Below are 24,854 nucleotides of genomic sequence, written 5' to 3'. Positions count from 1 at the left end.
GGTGGCAAATATCCCGATATTGCACCTAGTCACACCTAGTTGCATCGTGCGAAATTTAATTCATCAATAGGAAACTATAATAGGTTAAAAACAAATGTTTCACACCATATCAGCTTATGGATGGTGTCTATGTGAAGCAGAGATTTTGGGTCAGGCGCTGAATACATTCGCCGCACAACACATCCTATCTGCTTCAGGCGAGAGAGGATGCGAAGAGTATCCACACGGTGCATGGAAGCCCCCCCTGTCCCATTGCGCCCGATGCCCTCTTGCCTGCAAAGTCCCCTTCACTAGCCGGTATCCAGCGTGAGGCATGTCCTTTATTTCAGCGACTAGATGGTCAAGTTTGCCATCAAAACATGTGATGTACTGTGCTCTGACAGATGTCTGATTCTGAGCACCTGGGATTTTGGCCAATCCCTTACAGCCTTAAGCTTTTCCTCGTCCATCTCCACTGCTCCTGGTTGGATCAGGTACCGCAGGAACTTAACGGTAGATTCTCACACTTTGCGTAGGAGGCGGCGTATGCGATGAACATGTTGTTCCACGGGCATGGAGTGAATGAAAATATTGTCTATGTAGACGACAAACTGGTGCAGCAGGTCGGCCAGGACTTTGCTCATGAATGTCTGAAAGACCGAGGATCTGTTCACCAACCCGCCCCCCTCTCAGATCCGGATTGGGTTGTAGGCACTGCGCAGAATCAATTTGGTAAAGATCTGAGCTGCTTCTGCCCAGAGTGGATGAGTAGGGGTGGTTCCCACCATTTCACCGTGATGGCGTTCAGGACCCGATAATCGATATATGGCTGCAGACCTCCGCCTTCCTTCTTTACAAAGAGGAATCTGGAGGTGCCCAGAGGGTTGGGCAGGCATATTATACCTCGAACGGGGAAACCAACTTACCAATAATGTACTACAATTTGAATACAAATGTCATAACTGCATTCTGCATAATGTACCAGCCAATAATGTATCAGTTAAACAAGAACACAGTCATACACATGATATAGTTTTTTTATTTTGCATGAGCTCAGTGAAGCATTTTAAAATTTTGCGATTCTTTACTCATTTTGCACTTTGCATGCATGAATCTTCATGCGTTGCCTGATTTTTATAAGCGACGCAGTAGCGTGTTTCCATCATTCTTCAGTCTAACCGCTGATGCTGCCACTGGAAGGCGCAGATGAAAGGTTTCTGTTTGATGCACCAATCATCATTCCATTGCCCCAAGTCTGAAAGAAACACCACACATGATGAAGCAAACCCTCTTTATACCACTATAGACTCCTGTTTCATGCCAATTTAAAGACAATTTGTTTTTTCCAAAGCACTACTGAAGTTCCACTGGAAACATTCAGTATGCAAAATTCAGAAACCTTTATCTCTCCGTACAAACAGGATTACAGTCAGGTGAGGAGATGCCTTGTCTGTCAGAGTTTGTTCTTTAGTTAATGTTTCTGCTGGGAAAAATTCACTTTGGACAAAGGAGTATTTTAAGTAGATTTGGTCAATATATTGTACTCTAATAAATGTTCTGTAAATAACCACTTTCCCCTACATCACTCTTCTCCCATCTACGCCGCTCTCCTGTCTCTTACTTTTCCAGTTCATCTCCACACAGTTCTCATGATTTCCACTGTTACTTGGTTGACCTGGAACCCATTTCTCGAAATCCCAAGAAGAACCATCTGTCCAGGTGAATGTACTCGACTGTTAGGGGAGAGTGAGAAAGAGCGATATCACAGTTGCGGACACACAGGTCACTAGTCTGATATTACCATCCCTGGCTCACAGTAACATTACAAGGCACATGGACGTCCCTGCCCTCTTCCCACGTCTCCCTGCGCTCCATCACCTGACCAACCCTTTCACCGCCCATCCAGGTCCTTGGTGAGGAGGGGTTGTATTTCAACACGATGGCTAAGACAGCCGCATTTGTTTGTTCATCGTGCACGGAGACCAGGTGACCCCCTGAAGCTGCCTGCCTGCAAGCAGACTGGTACACAAAGGAACAATTAATCTGAATGCAGTATAGAAGTAATACAGATGTTGGCTCTGATACTGTTAGAATGAAATGCTTACAGATCTGCTACAAAATGAGGCACCTGGAGGACGGTTTGGGCTTTACCTCGGCATCGGCGAAGGAGCTTGGTGTGTTGAAATACTTTGCGCACACCTGGCCAATTTGGGTCCAGTCCTTGTATTGTCCATCACACGAGTTTGAGGGGTGTTGATGGTCTGGTGAAGCACAGAAAACATAATGATTCCATGGGGCTGTGCTATGATCAAGAGTCCTAATCTGTCTGAGTGTCATCATACTGAATTCCGTCTGTGAAGTTACGATGATCGTAGAATTACAAAGGTTTTTGGAAACAGCCTTTAACTAGGACTGTTGAGATGTATGGAATTCTCAAACTGAGCTAAACAAATCATTTGGGGCCTGTTTGGATTCAGTCCTCATTGCCCCAGGATGGTCACATGTCTGACCCCCCCCCCCCCACCAATGGCCTGTTTAAGTGACCGTCAGAATGGCTTTATCAGGAAACTGACTGACCATCATCCGTTGCAGCAGGCATGGCAAACAGCCAGAGGAGTGCAACCCCCAGCAAGCTTGGAGTCCTCATGTCTCGGCTCTTCAGTCCCACAGCACCTCTCTGCAGAGAGCAAACCGGTGGCCACAGTTACGTTGAATAATAATCCCTAATATCGTGTTGGTTAAACATCACGCAATTGTTGATGATACTTAGTTACAAAATGAAATAATTAAATGTTATGTAATTTAGTTCAAAATGTTTCTTATTATAGTGATTGTCAAAATGCTGTGAATTATGGCACTATTGCCACTGGAAAGACCCTGAAAGAAGGCAGGAATGTTTTGTATGTCAGTGGTTCTCAAATTGTTTACGATGTGTATGACCTCAGAAAAAGATTATGGCTGACAGCATAAATGGAAATAACTGCACAGAACCTCTCACGTACCATTGTTTGAGAACGTCAGGTCTATGCGATCAGGAGGAGTCCACACTGAATACAGAGCACCTAATGATATTTAAGCCACAACAGGTAAGTGCCAACAAAAACAATAATTACACGTGTATATTCCTAAATGGAAACAGATATGTTTATTATATATTAAACACTCATATAGCAATAAACATCACTTTATTAATCCCTGTGGGGAAATTGTCTTTTACCCCTCCCTCAACTTGCTCTTTGCGGACACATACATACACACATACTGCAATGACGACGTAACAGGCGCATCACAAACGAATGAGCACTTTAATGGACCCTGTTCGGCTGGAGCCCACGCAAAAACCCAAAGAGGAAGACAATGCAATCAGAAGCAAGAGAGCCAGACACAATTAATGTTCCCCAGAATATATATATATATATATATATATATATATATATATGGTTGTGTGGAGCCCGCCACGTCTTGTGCCCACTCTGCACGTACCACTGTCCACTATATTTCTGAAATTCCCAGAGATGGGCTGAAATGGGTGGGAGGACAGTCATATAACAAACGCTACAATACAAACATCATACAAAAATCATATGTGTGATATAAGCGGGATTTAGAGAAATCAAAGACTGACCTTTCAAGATCTGCGACTCTTCTTTCCTTTTCCTCTGGTTCATTCTGCACCTTTTTATATACTTTTGTTACGCCCCTAATGTTCCGATCCCCGTGTGTGCCACGCCCCCTCGTTTGCCTCGCGTGGAATGCCGTGTCTTCAGTTGCTTCTAGATGTGTTGATTAGTTTGGTATATTTAAGTCCTTTAAGCGTCTGTGTGCCTTTCGTTAGTCTGGTCATTGACGTCGTTCTGTGCTAATAAGTGTGTTGTTCCTGAATAAACCCCGTGTTCACCCGACTGCTTCCCCGCTCCGTAAACCCCACCTATGCGTCTGATTGCGGAGGAATACCTCAGCCTGACAGAAGAGGTTTTATTATTTACTGGCTGACACAGCCCGAGGTCCCGGGGGGCTGCAAAGTTAAGGGAAGTATTGGAGGCGATTTTATGGAGTTAGAACCCTGCCAATACGTCGCAAATACACAGAACACGTTTCACAAATGCCCCGCGATCTGTAAACAAACCGGATGTAATTTATAATTATTATAAATAATTTATAATAAATATTAATTTATTGTAGCCTAATTAATCATTCAGCCTTCGATTCGTGGAGCTCTAATTTTCTACCTGAGATCGGGAAGAGCGCGGGTTGCGGAGCGTAACGTATGAGCGGTCAACAGGTAAATATTTTTTATCTATATTATAGAATATTATTTTGCACTCCATAACGCATATACGATGCAATTATTAGGACTCTATTAAGAAGCTGATGTAAACCGTGTACAGTGGGAGCTTGTAACCTTCAGAGAATGCAGACCAATTTCTGCTGCAGCACAATGTGATGGAAAACAAGTATGAATTAGCATTTTGTGTTGCCTTAGAAGTTTCTGTATCTGTTAGCTGTCTCTGGCATATGAATATGTACTTTTTTAGTGCTGCAGCTTATCACTGTGTTGAAGGAGAAACAAATCATCAACCCTCTAGCCAGACAATGTGCAACAAGATGAAGCTGCCAAGGTTTGCTACTGAAGGAAGGGATTCGCTTGAGTTGGCCAAAAGTTCACGGCTGAGTATTTAAAAAAACCGAGTAGAGATCGTCGCGACACAATTATGTTCAGCCGAGGGACTAAACAGTAAAAGAAATGATTGACAAACTTATCATCTAGGGCCGTAAATCAAGGGAGAAAACAACGATGGGGAATGGTTGAGGGATTGGTGATGCTTACGTGACGAGATATTTTGTTACACGATAAGAAAATGTAGAAAATGAGTGTAAAACAGTATTGGACACTTACGCAGGGCGTCCAGCCTTGGCTGTAACCTCCCTGTTGAAATAGAGACTGAATCTGAAGATCTACAGAGGCGGCTCCAGACTCCTGATTGCCAGGGAAAGAAAAAAACACAACAATATAGTGTCATATTTCAACATAGTTAACTCTAATAACGACGTGTAACACGAAAGTAATCATATTAATGTTTAATAACGTAATAACGTATTGTAGACAACAGTTAGTTGATGTTTGTGCTATGTAAACTTGTACATGACGATTCTTTAGAATCCAGCATATGTATTTTTCATGTTAGAGAGTTTAGTGGTGATATGCTCTAATGTTTGCAAACGTTTTTGCACAAAATCGCTACAAATTGTTGCTAGCTAACGAGAGCACTAAAATACTGCGTAGTACTACTGACAGCCACCAATATGCCTATGTCAGGGAGGACACTTTTAGCTACTTCACATTTTACCTGCTAGTATATAAAACTGAAAACTGTGCCCGTGTGCAGGTGGAGTTCGTTGTGACAGCTCTGGTTTAAAGGAACCCAGGGTTTTAGCTTGCGCTATACTAACAGGAAGACACAAAGCCTATTCCATACTCTAACTACACTCTGTGTAAAGAAGTGCTTTCTCAAACTCATTTTAAAATGTTCTCCCGCTAATTTTCACTTACGGCCACGAGTTATTTCGGGGGTATATGGGGTTATATGGAGTATTTAAACTAATATTGAAAGGTTTTAAAGTGAGACCAGGTGTGAATAGCTCATGCATACACATAATAGCTCAGACATATTCATTTTTTCCTATTTATTTATCCAACTGAATGTTGCAACTACACCATTTAGTCATCTTCATATATGTAGCCAAGATTTTGGTGATCAGATATCTGGGATCAAAACAAACCGCCACCTTTGCTTACTATGTACTTTTATAATGCATCTGCAAGTATTCCAAAGTGCATTTTGGAATGTCTATACTTTGATGTCACATTACAAACTTCATAGCATAAATCTAACATATTTACAGTATGCATTAAACTTATGATGAGTGTGATGCCAAAACAAATATATAAGAAATAATATATTTGCCATGAATTAAGTTTATGATTTTTAAAGAAATGTGTGATCATGCCTCAGTCAGTGAAAGTGTGTTCCCTACCCCTAGACCCCAGAGGGTTAATTAAACAATGGTTATTCGATAAACAGCTTTTACTTTAAGCTAACATTGTACGGTAAAGATAACAGTGGATTATCCAGGGCTGAATTTCAAAGGATCACCGGATGCACAGAAAGATTTTACTGCTTCCTAGTATTGCAGACAAGACCACCTAACCCGAAATCAAAGTCCTGACCGAGTGTGTCGAGACCAAGACTCTGAAGGGCCAAGACCGAGACCAGGGTGACCCGAGACCGAGACCGGACGCACATTTTACACCCCATGTTTAGCTTTATCTATAAAAGTGCTGTCACTTCAGATATAACTTTAAAAAATTGTAAAAAATATTTTCATATAAATTGAAAATGAAGAAATACTCGTTTTGAGTCTATTTGGACTCATTTTGGCCTCTAAAATTATCTGCGTTTGGCATCTCTGGAAGACAGCTACATTTCCCACAATCCCCCATATCACGTCAATGGTGCGATGGATGCGCGTCCGGAATAAACAATGAAAATCTCGTGTAATTGGCTGTATTGTCAGTAGAACGCTGGTTGTTGTTGTTATCTATCGAATAAAATATGAGTTTTGTCTGTAATAAAATTAAATATTTGACTGAACCGTAGCGCGCGTGCTGGAGCTCCAGGTGAGAGTGGCGAGCGCATGCACACACCGAGCGAGTTTGTTTACCTCGCGAAATACGCCACTCATGCATTTTTACGCAGCTACTTCTGTAATTGTGCGCACAATTACTCACAAATACTTTCACATACAGAAGAATCCTTATTATTATCTGCACGTGTTTGGTTTCTGTGCGTTACAGTACTTCTGAATTATGACAAATGAAAAAATAGTAGTCACGCAGGATTAACGTTAATATTTTCAGAGTCATGATCTCGGATGGTCTCGAAATATAATCCCAAATCCGGTTTGTCCGAGTCCATGACAAGACCGAGTACAAATACGGCCGATTCCGAGACCGGACCCGAGTACTACAACCCTACTGTTTCCTTTTTATAGTTCTGGGTCTGGTTTGCTCATGTTGATTAGTTTAATTCTTCATTACCTGCAAGGTGTGAAAGTTCCACATAATGCGCTTGAGGAACTAGGTTAGTGTTTATTTTCATGTATATGGATGAAAGTGTACATTGGTTTTATCTTTATTCCTTTTACTTCCAGAAATCGGACTGTGCCCACATAGAAACGGCTGCAAGGAACCTGCTTTCCCTTATAACAGGGACAGTCAATCAAAGGCCGCAGAGTATAGTTCAAGCCCAAGTTCAGGTTCTAACTAATGGTCAGTCTGTGAGATGTGGAAAGAATATTTCACATTGGTAGGCCCCGGAGGGAAGGCATAGTGGGTGTGTTATGTCTTAGGCCTTAGGCAGGTCTGATTGTGACTCCTCACGCAGTGAAGGTGGAAGGAGTCGACGCATGGGTCCACCAAGCCCACTGCAGACGCATGTCCGATCCTGGTGGTTCTTTCAAAACTCAGAGGGTCACAACTGTGTTGCCTTTTCGTGGTAACCATTTTTGTGATAGTTATATTTGGGATCGATGCTATAAAGTTCTGGAGATCCCCTTTCTCCCCACCTGTACACTGTAAGGTTTATGCCCACTCTTCTTTCATTGGTGACCTTTGTTAGCGGCGCCACCATGTTTCACGTTTCTCTGTGGTCTTAAGGGTTATGCTGTTTTGTGTCTTTCAAAGGGTAAAGTTGATTGGTAGTGTTATCTAGCTTTTCTTGTCCCTCCTATATGCTAGGTGCCCAAAGCGCAGATGTCTTTGGCTGTGTGTGCATATTCACGCAGCAGACGGTCTCTTAGTCGAACTGAGCAATGGTTTTGGGGTGTTTATTCCATCCATTGGACTGGCAGACCTTCAGACTGCAGTATAGAAAGTGGCTAATCAGGCACTTGATACTGTGAAGGCCATTAATGGTGAATTATCTGCAGTTAAGCATGTAGCTCTGCAAAACCATATGGCGTTAGATCTCCTATTAGCTGAGAAAGGTGGTGTTTGTGCTATCGTGGGAAGAGGATGTTGCATGTACATCCCTGATTCCTCTCAGGCCGTGCAGGATCTGGAGGACGTGATGCACGAGCAGATGTCTGAGATACACGAAGAGCACGGCCTGTTTGAGTACAGCTGGGACTATTGGTTCTCCTCACTGATTCCGGGATTATCTGGGGTATTCAGGCCATTAGTATTGAGTATATTGCTTTTGCATGTAGTGTTTCTACTAATAATATTGCTGTTTAGGTGTTATTCTTGTATTCTGTCTTCCCAGACAAAGTCTGGTATGTTCCTGCAGGCTTCCCCTGCTCCACGGGTGGATGATCTTCCCATACCTGCTTGGCTCTATGACCCACAGCCCCAGGTTATCATCAATGTGACCAGCAATAGCAACTCCACTGGTGACACATGTTCCGTCCAACCGCCATCGGTCCGCTTCACCTCGTTACACTTTCATCCAGTAGATTACGGGGATGTGGATGCTGATTATCTGTGAACAGCGTGGGTCTCGCGTGTTCAAAAGGGTGGCGTGTGGAAGGAAAATAGGACATTGGTGGGCCCGGGAGGGGAGGCATATTGGGTCTCTTATGTCTTAGGTCTGAGGCAAGAGATTGTTTTGAATACTGTGTGTCCTCGTCTCATGATAGCTGCCTGCGGTTGGTTGCGCAGACCCTGAAGAGAGATCAGACTTTGGAGAGACAGACAGCGGAGTGAGGTGGGGGAGAAACCGCCTGCAGGAAGAGATTCGAAGCTGCCCCAACTGGTGCACAAAGAGTTGTAATTATAAAGTAGTCGCAGTAGGCCATACGCAACATGTTATGCGGTAGTACAAATATATAAGTAACTGTTATGTTAATCATGTTAATCATATGTTAGCCATGTATTTACAGTGATTCAATGACAATACGTCAATACGTCAATCATTAAAGGACAACCAAATATTTACAGTGATTCAATGACAATACGTCAATACATCAATCAGTAATCAAAGGACAACCAAATATTTACAGTGATTCAATGACAATATAATCAATATCTATATTCATATCTCAAGTAGGAGCCTAGCAGTCGAGACATGTTCTGGTAAATTGTGCAAAATGGGTGGATTTTACCAGCTGAGAAGGTGAACCAATAGAGCAGGAGAATTGTGTTATACGTTTGAGCCTGTTTTGTTGGTCTTTTGTGACCTTATCTGGAACTGAGAATTATGCTTTATCAACTGGTTGCTCTCAGTGCTGGGGTACTGTGATGGAGCGCTTTGCTGGAGGGCTCGAATAAAAGAGATACCTTTGCTCACCAACTGAGAGGTCTGGAGATTTATTCTGAGTGGCTTCACTGGAGTTATGAGGGGATTTATAATTTTTCTACCACACAGCCAGGGAAAGGGTCAGGAAATGAGACAAGCAAATATCCAGCAGGAAATGGCAAGGTCACAGAAAAAGTTGTATAGTTGTGATTACACACTGATCTCATGTACATTTTGAAACAGATCTTATGTTATTTACAGGTCCTTGCCTGGTGTATGTCAAAGAGAAAGAACACGTGGTAAACGTAGATTTCCTGCACCTTTGAAATGTGTTACACCAGCAACCCCAATTTGCATTTTTACTCACTCCCAAAACCCATGAACAAAGCTCCTTTGGTGGGGGGGGGGGGTGAGGAGCTCAGGCTGAGGCTGTTAATGGCAGGTTTAGGGAAACGCTCGATACCTGTGCCTGCGGCAGGTCGGCCAGGACTTTGCTCATGAATGTCTGAGACCGAGGAACTGTTCACCAACCCGCCCCCCTCTCAGATCCGGATCGGGTTGTAGGCACTGCGTAGAATCAATTTGGTAAAGATCTGAGTGGATGAGTAGGGGTGGTTTACCTCGAATGGGGAAACTAGACACGGGAGATACCAATTATCATGTGGAAGAACGGAGCGACACCATCAGAGAGGCTTAGAGGGGTTACTGCACAGATGACACTGACCAGACTGGGGAGCAGAGGACAAGCAGACACTAATATACTAAGGGACTAACAGCGTCAGACAGGAGGCAGGTGTGATTAAATGAGCCAATAATGTATCAGTTAAACAAGAACAGTCATACACATGATATTTTTTTTTTTTTTATTTTGCATGAGCTCAGTGAAGCATTTTAAAATTGTGATTCTTTACTCATTTTGCATGAATCTTCATGCGTTGCCTGATTTTTATAAGCGATGCAGTAGCGTGTTTCCATCATTCAGTCTCCCCACTCAAGCTGCCACTGGAAGGCGCAGATGAAAGGTTTCCGTTTGACGCACCAATCATCATTCCATTCCCCCAAGTCTGAAAGAAACATCACACATGCTGAAGCAAACCCTCTTTATACCACTATAGACTCCTGTTTTATGCCAATTTAAAGACAATTTGTTTTTTCCAAAGCACTACTGAAGTTCCACTGGAAACACTCAGTATGCAAAATTCAGAAACCTTTATCTCTCCGTAAAGACAGGATTACAGTCAGGTGAGGAGATGCCTTGTCCGGCAGAGTTTGTTCTTTAGTTAATGTCTCTGCTGGGAAAAGTCACTTTGGACAAAGGAGTATTTCAAGTAGATTTGGTCAATCACAGTATAATAAATGTTCTGCAAGTAACCATTTTCTGTGATTCCCTCTGCCTACACCACTCTCCATTCTCTTACCTTTCCAGTTCATCTCCACACAGTTCTCATGATTTCCGGCATCATCTGGTTGACCTGGAACCCATTTCTCAAAATCCCAAGAAGAATCATCTGTCCAGACGAATGTACTCGACTGTTAGGGGAGAGTGAGAGAGCGATATCACAGTTGCGGATGCACAGGTCACTAGTCTGATATTACCATCCCTGGCTCACAGTAACATTACAAGGCACATGGACGTCCCTGCCCTGTTCCCACATCTCCCTGCGCTCCATCACCTGACCAAGCCTTTTACCACCCAACCAGGTCCTTGGTGAGGAGGGGTTGTATTCCAACACGACAGCCAAGACATCCGCATTTGTTTGTTCATCGTGCACGGAGACCAGGTGACCCCCTGAAGCTGCCTGCATGCAAGCAGACTGGTACACAAAGGAACAATTAATCTGAATGCAGTATAGAAGTAATACAGATGTTGGCTCTGATACCGTTAGAATGAAATGCTTACAGATCTGCTACAAAATGAGGCACCTGGAGGACGGTTTGGGCTTTACCTCAGCATCGGCAAAGGAGCTTGGTGTGTTGAAATACTTTGCACAGTAGGGGCCCACTTTTTGCCAGTAGCGTTGACCACCACACTGCTTTGGGAAGTGGTGACCTACATCCACAGAGACATCATCAAGGGGAGCAGAGAAAACAATCCCATGGGGCTGTGCTATAACCCTGAGAATCCTGTTCTCTGACATTATCTAATCATACAAACATGTCTGGGAAACAGCCTTTAACCAGGACTGAGGTAATGTATGGAATCAAACTGAGCTAAGCAAATCATTTGGATTTGGTCCTGAATACCCCAGACTTATGTCTGACCCTCCCCCCAATGGCCTGCAAGTGATCAGGATGGCTTTCAGAAAACTTACCATCATCCATTGCAGCAGGCATGGCACACAGGCAGAGGAGTGCAATCCCCAGCAAGCTTGGAGTCCTCATGTCTTGGTTCAGTCCCACAGCACCTCTCTGCAGAGAGAATTAGAGGTTACAGTTCCTTTATGATGATCAGACACCACATGCTTGGTAATTGGCATTATACAGCTAAAAAAAAAAACCCAATGCTGAGAATTACAGCACTATTGCCACTGGAAACAGCAAAGTATTATTTGTGTGCAAGTGGTTCAAGTTTATTATACCACCTCAGAAGAGACTGCCTGACGGCATAAATGGAGACAGCTCCCTCTAGTGGTACTTGGAGTTGTCACATACCGTCGTTTGAGAACCACAGGTGTACACGATCAGCAGGAGTTGACACTGAATAGACAGCACTTAATATGAAGCCACCTTGGCAAGTACCGATAAGGATAGAAGTTAAAATTAAAATCCCTTAACAGAAGCAAAGTCATACATGTTCCACCCACAGACGTATCACAAAAGAACGATCACGTCAATGGACCCTGTACGGCCGGAGCCCACGCCAAAACTGAGGAATAATGCAACCGGAAGCAAGAGAGCCAATGTTCCCCAATATATGTAGGGCTCTGGCAAGCCCGCCACTTCTGCCTACTCCGCAGGTAGCACTACCCCCGCTAATTCTGAAACTCCTACAGTTCAACTGAGAAGGGTGGGAGGACTGCCCTATAAGACTGAGTCAATACAGCAACATAAAAGAAACCGCTATACGCAGAATTTCGACAACTCGCCTTTGAAGATCTGTGACTCTACTTTCCTTCGTTTTCTGGTTCATTCTGTACTTTTCTTTATATACTTTTGTTACCCCCTATTGTTCCGATTCCCGTGTGTGCCACGCCCCCTCGTTTGCCTCGTGTGGAATCCGCGTGTCTTCAGCTGTTTCTCGTTGTGTTGATTAGTTTGGTGTATTTAAGTCCGTGTCTGTGTGTGTGTCTCCTTAGTCCGGTCATTGACGGCGTTCTGTGGTATGGAGTTAGAACCCTGCCAATACGTCACAAATGCCCCACGATCTGTAAACAAACCGGATGTAATTTATAAATAACGAGCAATCCGCAAACGTGCACATCATGCAGTACAAATACAAAACATACGTCTCACACAAACACAATGCGCTCTGCAAATACAAAACACTGCTGTCAAACCAACACAATGCGTTTAGCTAATACAAATGCAGCTAGCAAAAACGAAAAGAGCATCTTCCACAAGTATAAAGACAGAATAAAACCAATAAGAAATGTTTCATCATTGTTATTGGTGATTTTTTACATTTTCTACAAGTACACAGCAAGGTAAAACATTTGTGGATCCCGTGACTTTTGGCACCGTTATTCCACGCGAATAGGATGAGCTCCCAGGCAGCAGGTGGCGCCAGAGGGGAGCAGCGTCCAATTCAGCTCATTCAACCTTCGATTCGCGGAGCTCTATCGTCCTACCGGAGATCGGGGAGAGCGCGGGGTGCGGAGCGTCACGTATGAGCGGTCAACAGAGAAATATTTTTATCTATCAGATATCATATTTCAACATAGTTAACTCTAATAACGACGTGTAACGTGAAAATAATCATTTTAACCGTATTGTAGACACTGCAGTTAGTTGATGTTTGTGCTATGCAAACTTGCACATGATGATTTTTTTAAATCCAGCATATGTATTTTTAATTAACAACTAAAGTAATAGTAGTCACGCCGGACGAACGTAGGGCGAATAGCAATATTTTCAGAGTCGTGATCTCGGATGGTCTCGAAATAAAATCCCGAGTCCGCATTGTTCGAGTCCATGACAAGACCGAGTACAAATATGGCCGATTCCGAGACCGGACCCGAGTACTACAACCCTGCTGTTTCCTTTTTATAGTTCTGGGTCTAGTTTGTTCATGTTGACTAGTTTAATTCTTCATTGCCTGCAGGGTGTGAAAGTTCCATATAGTGCGCTTGAGGAACTAGGTTAGTGTTCATTTTCACGGTTTACAAAGTATACATTGGTTTTATCTTTATTCCTTTTACTTCCGGAATGCGGACTGTGCCCACATAGAAACGGCTGCAAGGAACCTGCTTTCCCTTATAACAGGGACAGTCAATCAAAGGCCGCAGAGCACAGTTCAAACCCAAGTTCAGGTTCTAACAAATGGTCAGTCTCTTAGGCAGGGAACAGGTCAGCAACTGAGACGAGCAAATGTCCAGCAGGAAATGGCAAGGTCACAGAAAAAGTTGTATAATTGTGATTTATTGATTACATGCTGATCCATCATGTACATTTTGAAACAGATTTTTTTTTATGTCATTTGTAGGTCCTTTCCTGGTGTATGTCAAAGAGAAAGAACACGTGGTAAACGTAGATTTCCTGCACTTTTGAAATGTGTTACAATTATATAATTACTAGTGGTTGCACTAGTAGTTTTCATGTCCAGTTGCCCTGTCACCTAGTGATTGATGGTGGGGTTAGTGAGAAGGGACAGACAGCCTACCTTTGATTGTGGACACTTTTGCCAACTATGAAGCTGGATCTTTCTGTACCGCATACAGAGAACATCAGCCGAGCGATGCCAACAGTCTCGACACCGTGCTCGCCTCGAACCCTTAAAAAGTCACAAAGGGCATGAATGTTGCAGGTGAAAATTGAACACGTCCCCTAAATAAGCATGATGAAAGGTGACCCATACCTACACACACGGGGAAACATAAAGATCAGCAGAACTTGAAATATTTTTTTTATATCAAATTTCTCTTAAAATACAAATTCTAGAAAATCTGTATGTGCAACTAATTTAAAGACTTTTCAATAAAGATCGGATTAGTCTATGTTCCTGTAGCTGCAATTCAAATTCATCAACTGACTGAGAAGCCATGAATGGTGACAAATATCCCGATATTGCACCTAGTCACACCTAGTTGCATCGTGCGAAATTTAATTCATCAATAGGAAACTATAATAGATTAAAAACAAATGTTTCACACCATATCAGCTTATGGTTGGTGTCTATGTGAAGCAGAGATTTTGGGTCAGGCGCTGAATACATTCGCCGCACAACACATCCCATCTGCTTCAGGCGAGAGAGGATGCGAAGAGTATCCACACGGTGCATGGAAGCCCCCCCTGTCCCATTGCGCCCGATGCCCTCTTGCCTGCAAAGTCCCCTTCACTAGCCGGTATCCAGCGTGAGGCATGTCCTTTATTTCAGCGACTAAATGGTCAAGTTTGCCATCAGAACATGTGATGTACTGTGCTCTGACAGATGTCTGATTCTGAGCACCTGGGATTTTGGCCAATCCCTTACAGCCTTAAGCTTTTCCTCGTCCATCTCCACTGCTCCTGGTTGGATCAGGTACCGCAGGAACTTAACGGTAGATTCTCACACTTTGCGTAGGAGGCGGCGTATGCGATGAACATGTTGTTCCACGGGCATGGAGTGAATGAAAATATTGTCTATGTAGACGACAAACTGGTGCAGCAGGTCGGCCAGGACTTTGCTCATGAATGTCTGAAACCAAGGATCTGTTCACCAACCCGCCCCCCTCTCAGATCCGGATCGGGTTGTAGGCACTGCGCAGAATCAATTTGGTAAAGATCTGAGCTGCTTCTGCCCAGAGTGGATGAGTAGGGGTGGTTCCCACCATTTCACCGTGATGGCGTTCAGGACCCGATAATCGATATGTGGCTGCAGACCTCCGCCTTCCTTCTTTAGAAAGAGGAATCTGGAGGCGCCCAGAGGGTTGGGCAGGCATCTTATACCTCGAACGGGGAAACCAGACACGGGAGATACCAACTATCACGGGGGAGAATGGAGCGACACTATCAGAGAAGCTTAGAGGGGTTACTGCACAGATGACACTGACCAGACTGGGGAGCACAGGACAAGCAGACAGTAATATAGAGGGACTAACAGCGTCAGACAGGAGGCAGGTATGATTAAATGAGCGGGATGACGGGACGGTCGAGGGGCTGAAACAAAGCACAGACAGACCCTGACACTAATGTAAGAACTGCCAATAACTTACTTTTTCCATTCGTAATGTTGTAAGTTGATAATGTAACAACTTACCAATACTGTAATAACTGATTCTGCATAATGTACCAGCCAATAATGTATCAAAAATGGCAGCAGTTAAACAAGAATACAGTCATACAGTTCATAGACTTTTTTTGTTTTGCACGAGTTCAGTGACACTAACACAAGAACTACCAATAACGTGATACTTTTTCCATTCATAATGTAATAAAAGTTGATTATATAATAACTTACCAATAATGTAATACAATCTCTGTATCAAAAATGTAGTAACTGATTCTGCATAATGTATCAGCCAGTAATGTAATAACCGCCATTATTGTATTAAAAATAATGACGATATTGGCAGTTGTTATATTATTGGCTGCGACACATGATGCATTTTGGCATTTAAACTAAATAATTAATAAATAAGAATGCAATCATATGGTTGGTATTTAATTCGTTTTTTATTTTGCATGAGTTTAGCGAAGCATTTAAAAATTTTGCATTTTGTATGAATCTTCCTCTGTTTTTAAATTTTCATGTGCCGTCTGATTTTTATAAGCCGTGCCGTAGAGCGATTCCAGCATTTCAGTCTTCCAGCTCCTGCTGCCGCTTCTGCCACTTGAAGGCACAAACGAAAGGTTTCTGGTCGGTGCACCGAACATCATTCCATTCTCCCAAGACTGAAAGAAACATCATATATCCTGAAGCAAACTGTCTTTATACTAATATAAACACAATTTGTTTTTTTTCAAGGGGGCGGCATGGTGGTGCAGTGGTTAGCACTGTTGCCTCACACCTCTGGGTACCAGGTTCGAGTTTCCGCCTGGGTCACATGTGTGCGGAGTTTGCATGTTCTCCCCATGTCGTCGTGGGGTTTCCTCCGGGTACTCCGGTTTCCCCGGAGTCCAAAAACATGCTGAGGCTAATTGGACTTGCTAAATTGCCCGTAGGTGGGCATGTGTGAGTGAATGGTGTGTGAGTGTGCCCTGCAATGGGCTGGCCCCCCATCCTGGGTTGTTCCCTGCCTCATGCCCATTACTTCCGGGATAGGCACCAGACCCCCCGCGACCCAATAGGATAAGTGGTTTGGAAAATAAATGGATGGATGGATGGATGTTCTTTTCAAAGCACTACTGAAGTTCCACTGGAAACGTTAAGTATGCAAAATTTTCAGAAACATTTATCTCTTTATAAAAACAGGATTATGGTCTGGGGAGGAGACGCCTCGTGTAAGTTTGTTCTTTAGTTAATATTTCTGCTGGAAAAATTCACTTTGGATAAACGAGTATATTAATTAGATTTGGTCAATATATTATACTCTAATAAATGTTCTGTAAATAACCATTTTCCATGCTTCCCTCTGGCTACTTTTCCTCCGACACTCTTCTCTCATCTACGCTGCTCTCCTTTCTCTCTTACTTTTCCAGTTCATCTCCACACAGTTTTCAATATTTTGAGTGTCGTCTGGTTGACCTGGAACCCATTTCTTGAAATTCCAAAGAGAACCATCTGTCCAGATGAACTTCTTTGACTGTTAGGGGAGAGTGAGAAAGAGCGATATCACTGTTGTGGACACACAGGTCACTAGTCTGATATTATCGTCCCTAGTTCACAGTAACATTACAAGGCACATGGACGTCCCTGCCCTCTTCCCACGTCTCCCTGCGCTCCATCACCTGACCAAGCCTTTGACCGCCCAACCAGGTCCTTGGTGAGGAGGGGTTGTATTTCAACACGATGGCTAAGACAGCCGCATTTGTTTGTTCATTGTGCACGGAGACCAGGCGACTCCCTGAAGCTGCATGCCTGCAAGCAGACTGGTACACAAAGGAACAATTAATCTGAATGCAGTATAGAAGTAATACAGATGTTGGCTCTGATACTGTTAGAATGAAATGCTTACAGATCTGCTACAAAATGAGGCACCTGGAGGACGGTTTGGGCTTTACCTCGGCATCGGCGAAGGACCTTGGTGTGTTGAAATACTTTATACAGTAGCTGCCTGTTTGGTACCAGTCCTTGTAATGTCCATTACGACACTGCTTTAGGATGTTGCTTAAGTAGTTCTGATTTTCTTCCACAGAGACACTGTGGTCTGGTGGAGCACAGAAAACATAATGATTCCATGGGGCTGTGCTATGATCAAGAGTCCTAATCTGTCTGAGTGTCATCATACTGAATTCTCTCTCTGAAGTTACGATGATGGTAGAATGACAAAGGTTTTGGGAAACAGCCTTTAACTAGGAATGTTGAGATGTATGGAATTCTCAAACTGAGCTAAACAAATCATTTGGGGCCTGTTTGGATTCAGTCCTCATTGCCCCAGGATGGTCACATGTCTGACCCCCCCAATGGCCTGTTTAAGTGACCGTCAGAATGGCTTTATCAGGAAACTGACTGACCATCATCCGTTGCAGCTGCCATGGCAAACAGGCAGAGGAGTGCAACCCCCAGCAAGCTTAGAGTCCTCATGTCTCGGCTCTTCAGTCCCACAGCACCTCTCTGCAGAGAGCAAACCGGTGGTTACAGTTATGTTAAATAATAATCCCTAATATCGTGTTGATTAGACTTCACTCAGTTTTTCCACATCATGCAATTGTTGATGATATTTAGTTATAAAATTAATTAAATGTTATCTAATATAATTCAAAAAGACACATTTTAAAGTGACATTGCATTGCCACTGAAAAGTTGAAGACCCTGAAACAATGCAGGAAATTCTGGAGAAATGCTTCGTGTGTCAGTGGTTCTCAAATTTTCGATGTGTACCACCTCGAAAAATATTATGGAGATAACTCTGCTTGCCACTAGAGGGCGTACCATCATTTGAGAACCACTGGTTTAAATGACCAGCAGGACTTGACATTGAATAGAGAGCTAATGATATTAAGCCACTTTGGTACGTACCAATAAGGACAGAAATTACATGTGTATATCCCTAAATAGAGGCAAATATATGCAAATATGTCAATTATATATTAAGCAATCATATATGTTTTATATATACATACGATCAAACATCATACAAAACTCATATGTGTGATATAAGCGGGATTTAGACAAATATCAAATGCTGACCTTTGAAGATCTGTGACTCTTCTTTCCCTCCTGTTCATTCTGGACCTTTTTATATACTTTTATCAGGAAATATAGCATAACTGTATTACACAACCAACCCACAGAATCACCCCCCACCTCAAGCCCTTCAATCTTGCCCACTTATTAAGTAATGCGTAAAATGGTTAGGGTCCACCTCAAGCCGCGGGTGAACTGCAAACTCTGATAACATTAATGGAGAAGTGTCATTAACTGTCGACTCTTAAATTCTCTTATTTTATCTTGAAATGCATGAAAGCAAGTCAAAGAATTGTCTCTATTTCTTTTTTTGGGTTTCATACAGTAGAGGAAAGGTACTCAGTCATTTCCCCCCAAAATCCAAATTCACATCAGCGACACAAAGCCGAGGCCCGCTGGCCCCATAAATTCTGCTTCATTCCGCCAGTTGAGTAGCCCTGCAGTCGAGGCTTGCTGAACACAAACATGCTGTCTGTGGTGACTGTGATCCACAGCTATTCATCATAATAAATATGACACGATGAATCCAACAAACATCTTTTAAAATGTTTTGATATTAACAGAGGGTTACATCCTCATTGTGTTTTGTATCTGGGGTTTTCTGTGAATGTCCGATACACACCAGTGAGCAAAACATTACGACGTGAATAATGTTGATTATCTTGTAAAAACAGCACATGTCAAGGTCTAGGATATATTACATAGTAAGCCAGCATTTGGTATTCATAGTCCACATGTTGAATGCAATGGAAATGGCCAGGGCTAAAGATGTTAGTGACTTTGGTGAGGGCTAAATCGTTATGGCCAAATGACTTGGTCAGACTATCTCTGAAATGGCAACGCTGGCGGAGTGCTCATGGTGTTTATTACCTCCTGAGAGTGTTGCGAGGAGGACTTCTGAGTGTGTGGAGCTGTCAAAGTTAGACCGAGCAGACTTGGTTCACTAGACAAGAGAGACCCCAAAACAGTCATGCACACACATGCACACATAACTGCAAAAGACCAAGATAAGTAATGCATACATAGAAACAGCAGACAAGAAAAGAGACATCACCATCTAAAGGAACCAGCCCCACCCCAGATTTCAGTTCTCAGCCTTGCGCCACAACCTTGGAAAGTTCTCCAACCAAAAGATCATGTTCCTGGATCGTGCAGTAAGCATTGAGGGCATGGCGGTGGGCCCAGGAAAGATCACTGTGGTGAGACTTGCCGACTGCAAAGTGTTGCAGAGCTCTGCAGTTTCCTGGGTCTCGCTTTGTACTAGCGGTGGATTGTGTGAGACTTTGGCAGCGCTGTGACTGACCGACATGTGGCGACCCTTTGAGTGGTTCAGACACTGTGTCATCACTTTCACCTGCCTGCATGGATCGAGGCCCCAGTGCTGGCATACCCCGACTTCGCACTCCCCTTGACCCCGACGCCAACAACAAGGAGCTCAGCACAGTACAGTCGCAGGCGGGGGGAATGGATGGTGCCGGACACTCAGGAATTACTGCATAACCCACTACGAGCTCCTCGCAGTCCCGTGTCACCACTTGCAGCCATATTTCTGTTCCAGCAGCACTGTGACCGCCGTCCATCACCTGGTTGCTAAGCTTCTGCACCTCTGAGGGATAGCTGCATGCTAACAAGATAAGACTGACTGAAGACCCGCTAATTTTAGTCTACAATTCACCTCCCACAAATTTCCCTCCTTCAACCCCTAATCCCGCCGACAAACTTCACCCCCATGCCCTGCCGAAAACTGCACGGCGAAGAGAGGAAAAATGGTAAAAACGAAGGACCCAACAGACGCGGTTATTTTTTCAAGGATGAGATTCAGATCACCAGCCTTCTACTTACCAGCACAAGGCCCAAACTGTAAGCCACGCCCACCACCCCACCAGCTGATTTGCAGCCCATACAAAGTGGACCCCAGCTTTATACCCCATATTTCCTGGGACAGTTTGCAGCCTCCTACCCCTCTTGTCTTAGAGTTATATAAACACTATACTAATGAAACACCCTGTCCCAGGCAGCGAAGGCCACCAAGCTTGGGTCCACCCTGGATGAAATGCAAGTCTATTGCTGCGCCATTGCTTGGCAAAATCTATGTTAATCTATGTTAATCTTTGCTCTGTATACATTTTCCATTGCATCTCAAACACAATGAATTCCTCTATCACAATTTACAAACACAGATTATCCTGATACTGTATCTACACACAAATTTGCTGAACAAGAGTTTTACTGTCTTGGTATTAGCTTTTCTACAAGGAGATGTTTCAGTCCATTTGGAGAGCATGTTCATAATCACTGATTAGAATAGAATAGAAGCATTTTATCCTCATTGCATGAATGTACAACTAAATTAGACGTGATCCCTGAAACAGATTCAACACAACACTAGCATAACTCTGCATATTGGGCTACAAACACAAACATATTCATACCCGTAACACATAACCATCTGAATAAAACCTGAATATCAAAAACTCCCATGGAGCAAGCCGAGCCCTGGGTTTATTTTAATCAGTCATGCTTAGGTTAGCTTTTGATGGATGTCTGCAGTTAACTGCCTCTGTGATGATTATCTGCTAGAGAAGGAAAGTTTGGTAAGTACCAGCCTGTGGAAATTGCCACAGCCCTCTGTTTGCTCAAAGGTGCTTCCCTGTGGTTCAAGTAGACGAGATGGGCTAACAAGAGGAGGAGAAACAGCACAAATAAGGCAGAGAAGGTCAGACATGTGACCGATAAGGGAGTTATCTGAACTGTCATCCTGAGGAGGACAGCAGTACTTCCTCCAAAAAGAAGTTCTGCTTATTACAGGAACTAAGTCTGCCCCATTAAGGAGCTCCACACACTCAAAAGTCAAACATGGGCCCAGATACTCATACTTATGTGGAAAAGTTCTCTTCTTCTCAGAAGTTTTTTATCCTACCTTCTGTTCTGTGTGTGCAAGGAATTTTTATTAGGATGCCATGTTGGTGATTGGAAAGTAATCGGGTTGAATCCCTACTCGACCCTCTAAATTATTTGAATGTTGAGCAGATGCTTCTTTGAATCATATATTTTTTTATTTAAATTTCTAATTTTAAAGTTTTTCTGCTCACAAATTGCGCTGTGGCCCTGTGTCTTATTTATTATGAAGATTATGATATTATGATGAATAGCTGTGGATCACAGTCACCACAGACAGCATGTTTGTGTTCAGCAAGCCTCGACTGCAGGGCTACTCAACTGGCGGAATGAAGCAGAATTTATGGGGCCAGTGGGCCTTGGCTTTGTGTCGCTGATGTGAATTTGGATTTTGGGGGGAAATGATTGAGTACCTTTCCTCTACTGTATGAAAACCAAAAAATGAAATAGAGACAATTCTTTGACTTGCTTTCATGCATTTCAAGATAAACTAAGAGAATTTAAGAGTCGACAGTCACTTCTCCATTAATGTTATCAGAGTTTGCAGTTCACCCGTGGCTTGAGGTGGACCCTAACCATTTTACGCTTTACTTAATAAGTGGGCAAGATTGAAGGGCTTGAGGTGGGGGGTGATTCTGTGGGTTGGTTGTGTAATACAGTTATGCTATAGTTCCTGATAAAAGTATATAAAAAGGTCCAGAATGAACAGGAGGGAAAGAAGAGTCACAGATCTTCAAAGGTCAGCATTTGATATTTGTCTAAATCCCGCTTATATCACACATATGAGTTTTGTATGATGTTTGATCGTATGTATATATAGAACATATATGATTGCTTAATATATAATTGACATATTTGCATATATTTGCCTCTATTTAGGGATATACACATGTAATTTCTGTCCTTATTGGTACGAACCAATGTGGCTTAAATATCATTAGGTGCTCTGTATTCAGTGTGGACTCCTCCTGATCGCATAAACCTGAGGTTCTCAAACAATGGTACGTGAGAGGTTTCTGCCTCTAGTGCTCTGTGCAGTTATTTCCATTTATGCTGTCAGCCATAATCTTTTTCTGAGGTCATACACATCGTAAACAATTTGAGAACCACTGACCTACAAAACATTCCTGCCTTCTTTCAGGGTCTTTCCAGTGGCAATGGTGCCATAATTCACAGCATTTTGACAATCACTATAATAAGTAACATTTTGAACTAAATTACATAACATTTAATTATTTCATTTTGTAACTAAGTATCATCAACAATTGCGTGATGTTTAACCAACACGATATTAGGGATTATTATTTAACGTAACTGTAACCACCGGTTTGCTATCTGCAGAGAGGTGCTGTGGGACTGAAGAGCCGAGACATGAGGACTCCAAGCTTGCTGGGGGTTGCACTCCTCTGCCTGTCTGCCATGGCAGCTGCAATGGATAATGGTCAGTCAGTTTTCTGATAAAGTCATTCTAACAGTCATTTAAACAGGTCATTGGGGTTATGTTTGTTGTTGCTTTCTGTGCTCTGTCAGACACTTTGTCAATAGAAGAAGGGCAGAACGAGACCAGTCTCTTAAAATGGCGCTGTCATGGAAGGAAATACAGGGACTGGTACAAAGTGGGCCCCTATTGTATGAAGTATTTCAACACACCACTCAGCTTCGCTAATGCCGAGGTAAAGCAAACCATCATCAAGGTGCCACGTTCTGTTGTGGTTCCATAAGTGAACCTAAGAATTCCATTATTCTAACTGTATCACAATCAGACCTAACATACCTATTACTGCTATACTGTATTCAGCTTAATCATTCCTCTGTGCACCAGATTACTTGCAGGCAAAAGGCTCCAGGTGGTCACCTGGCCTCAGTGCACAATGCCCGTGCAAACGCTGATCTCATCCGCATTGTGAAGAAACGCAGCCGCGGTCAGTGGTCTATCTGGTTGGGTGGAATGCGGCTGTGCAAGGTGACGGAGTGCCGGGAGACGTGGGATAGGGGAGGGCCCCTTCTGTGTGACCTGTAATGTTACTGTAGATCGGAATGTTAATATCAGGCTGGTGACCAGCATGTCCACATAACAGTGATATCGCTGTTTGTCTCGCTCTCCCATTACAGTCATCGAGATTCATCTGGACGGATGGTTCTCACTGGAATTTCCAGAAATGGGCTCCAGGTGAACCGAACAACGCTTGGAACAATGAGAACTGTATGGAGATGTACATAAAATGTAAGTAAGGGTGTATATTTGGGTATGGATGGTGGGGGTGTGTCCCTACCAATAATGTGGGAGGACTTTGTGTTTAGGGGGGTGGGGGTTGGGTGTGGATTTGAACCCATTCATTGTTGAAACCCAGCTTATGTCCTTAAATGTAAGGGAGAGAGATGATGTGGGAAACAGCCATGGGGACGCTTCAAAAACGGTTATTCACAGAACACTTATTAGAGTATTATGTATCGACCAAATTTACTTGTTAAGTTCTTTTGCCCAAATTGTATTTTACCAGCAGAAATATTAACTAAAGAGCATAAACAATGACGGACAAGGCATCTCCTCACCGGACTGTAATCCTGTTTTTATGAGGAGAAAAAAGTTTCTGAAAATTATGCATACTGAACATTTCCCGTGGAACTTCAGTTGTGCTTCGACACAAACAAGCTGCGTTTAAATTAGCATAACGCACGAGTTTATATTAGTCATATGGTTGAGGATGTAAAATTTTTCTTTCAGACATCGGCTACTGGAATGATTTTCCGTGTGAAGGACTGAGACCTTTCGTTTGCGCCTTCAAATCGCACAAGCGGCAGCAGGAGCCGGAAGACTGAAAAATGCTGGAATCGCTCTACGGCACGGCTTATAAAAATCAGGCGGTATGAAAAGACAAGCGAAGGGGGGGGAAAGTCATGCAACGTGCGATATGAGCAAAGAATCGCAAATGTTTTAAATGCTTCGCTGAACTCATGCAAAAAAAATAAATAAAAATAAATAAATATCAACCGTATGACTCTTCTGCATTCCTATATATTAATTATTTGGTTTAAATGCGAATATGCGTTAGGTGTAGCAGCCAATAATATAACACCTGCCGATATTTTTAACATGTTAATGGCAGTTATTACATTACTAGCTGATACATTATGCAAAATCAATTATTACATTTTTGATTCAGAGATTGTGTTACATTATTGGTAAGTTGGTGTGTGAGTGTGCCCTGCGATGGGCTGGCCCCCCATCCTGGGTTGCTCCCTGCCTCGTGCCCATT

General features: G+C 43.0%; 3 protein-coding genes across 3 annotated transcripts in view; 1 reads left to right on the top strand and 2 right to left on the bottom strand.

The window, feature by feature from the left end:
* Positions 1-3,629, bottom strand: part of LOC125704715 (lectin-like) — a 31,851-nt gene extending 28,222 nt beyond the window's left edge. The window contains exon 1 of the mRNA XM_048970682.1: positions 3,605-3,629. The gene's annotated coding sequence lies outside the window, so the exon portion shown is untranslated. The remainder of the gene's footprint in view (positions 1-3,604) is intronic.
* On the bottom strand, positions 1,001-18,711 carry LOC125704720 (lectin-like). Its single transcript, XM_048970688.1, has 6 exons — positions 18,703-18,711; positions 2,557-2,656; positions 2,131-2,240; positions 1,858-1,998; positions 1,601-1,712; positions 1,001-1,234 (listed from the first exon to the last, which is right to left on the bottom strand). The coding sequence occupies exons 2-6, from the start codon at positions 2,624-2,626 to the stop codon at positions 1,149-1,151; spliced, it is 519 nt and encodes a 172-aa protein (XP_048826645.1). The 5' UTR covers positions 2,627-2,656; positions 18,703-18,711; the 3' UTR covers positions 1,001-1,148.
* A 3,596-nt stretch (positions 18,712-22,307) lies between these two features.
* Positions 22,308-24,593, top strand: LOC125704714 (C-type lectin BfL-2-like). The gene is made up of 6 exons (XM_048970680.1): positions 22,308-22,336; positions 22,939-23,038; positions 23,128-23,270; positions 23,420-23,560; positions 23,710-23,821; positions 24,323-24,593. The coding sequence occupies exons 2-6, from the start codon at positions 22,969-22,971 to the stop codon at positions 24,415-24,417; spliced, it is 561 nt and encodes a 186-aa protein (XP_048826637.1). The 5' UTR covers positions 22,308-22,336; positions 22,939-22,968; the 3' UTR covers positions 24,418-24,593.
* The last annotated feature ends 261 nt before the right edge of the window (positions 24,594-24,854 follow it).

The sequence above is a fragment of the Brienomyrus brachyistius genome, chromosome 12, assembly GCF_023856365.1.
Source record: "Brienomyrus brachyistius isolate T26 chromosome 12, BBRACH_0.4, whole genome shotgun sequence".
Classification (NCBI taxonomy): Eukaryota; Metazoa; Chordata; class Actinopteri; order Osteoglossiformes; family Mormyridae; genus Brienomyrus; species Brienomyrus brachyistius.
Note: the sequence above shows the minus strand (reverse complement) of the source record. Positions and strands in the feature narration are given on the sequence as shown.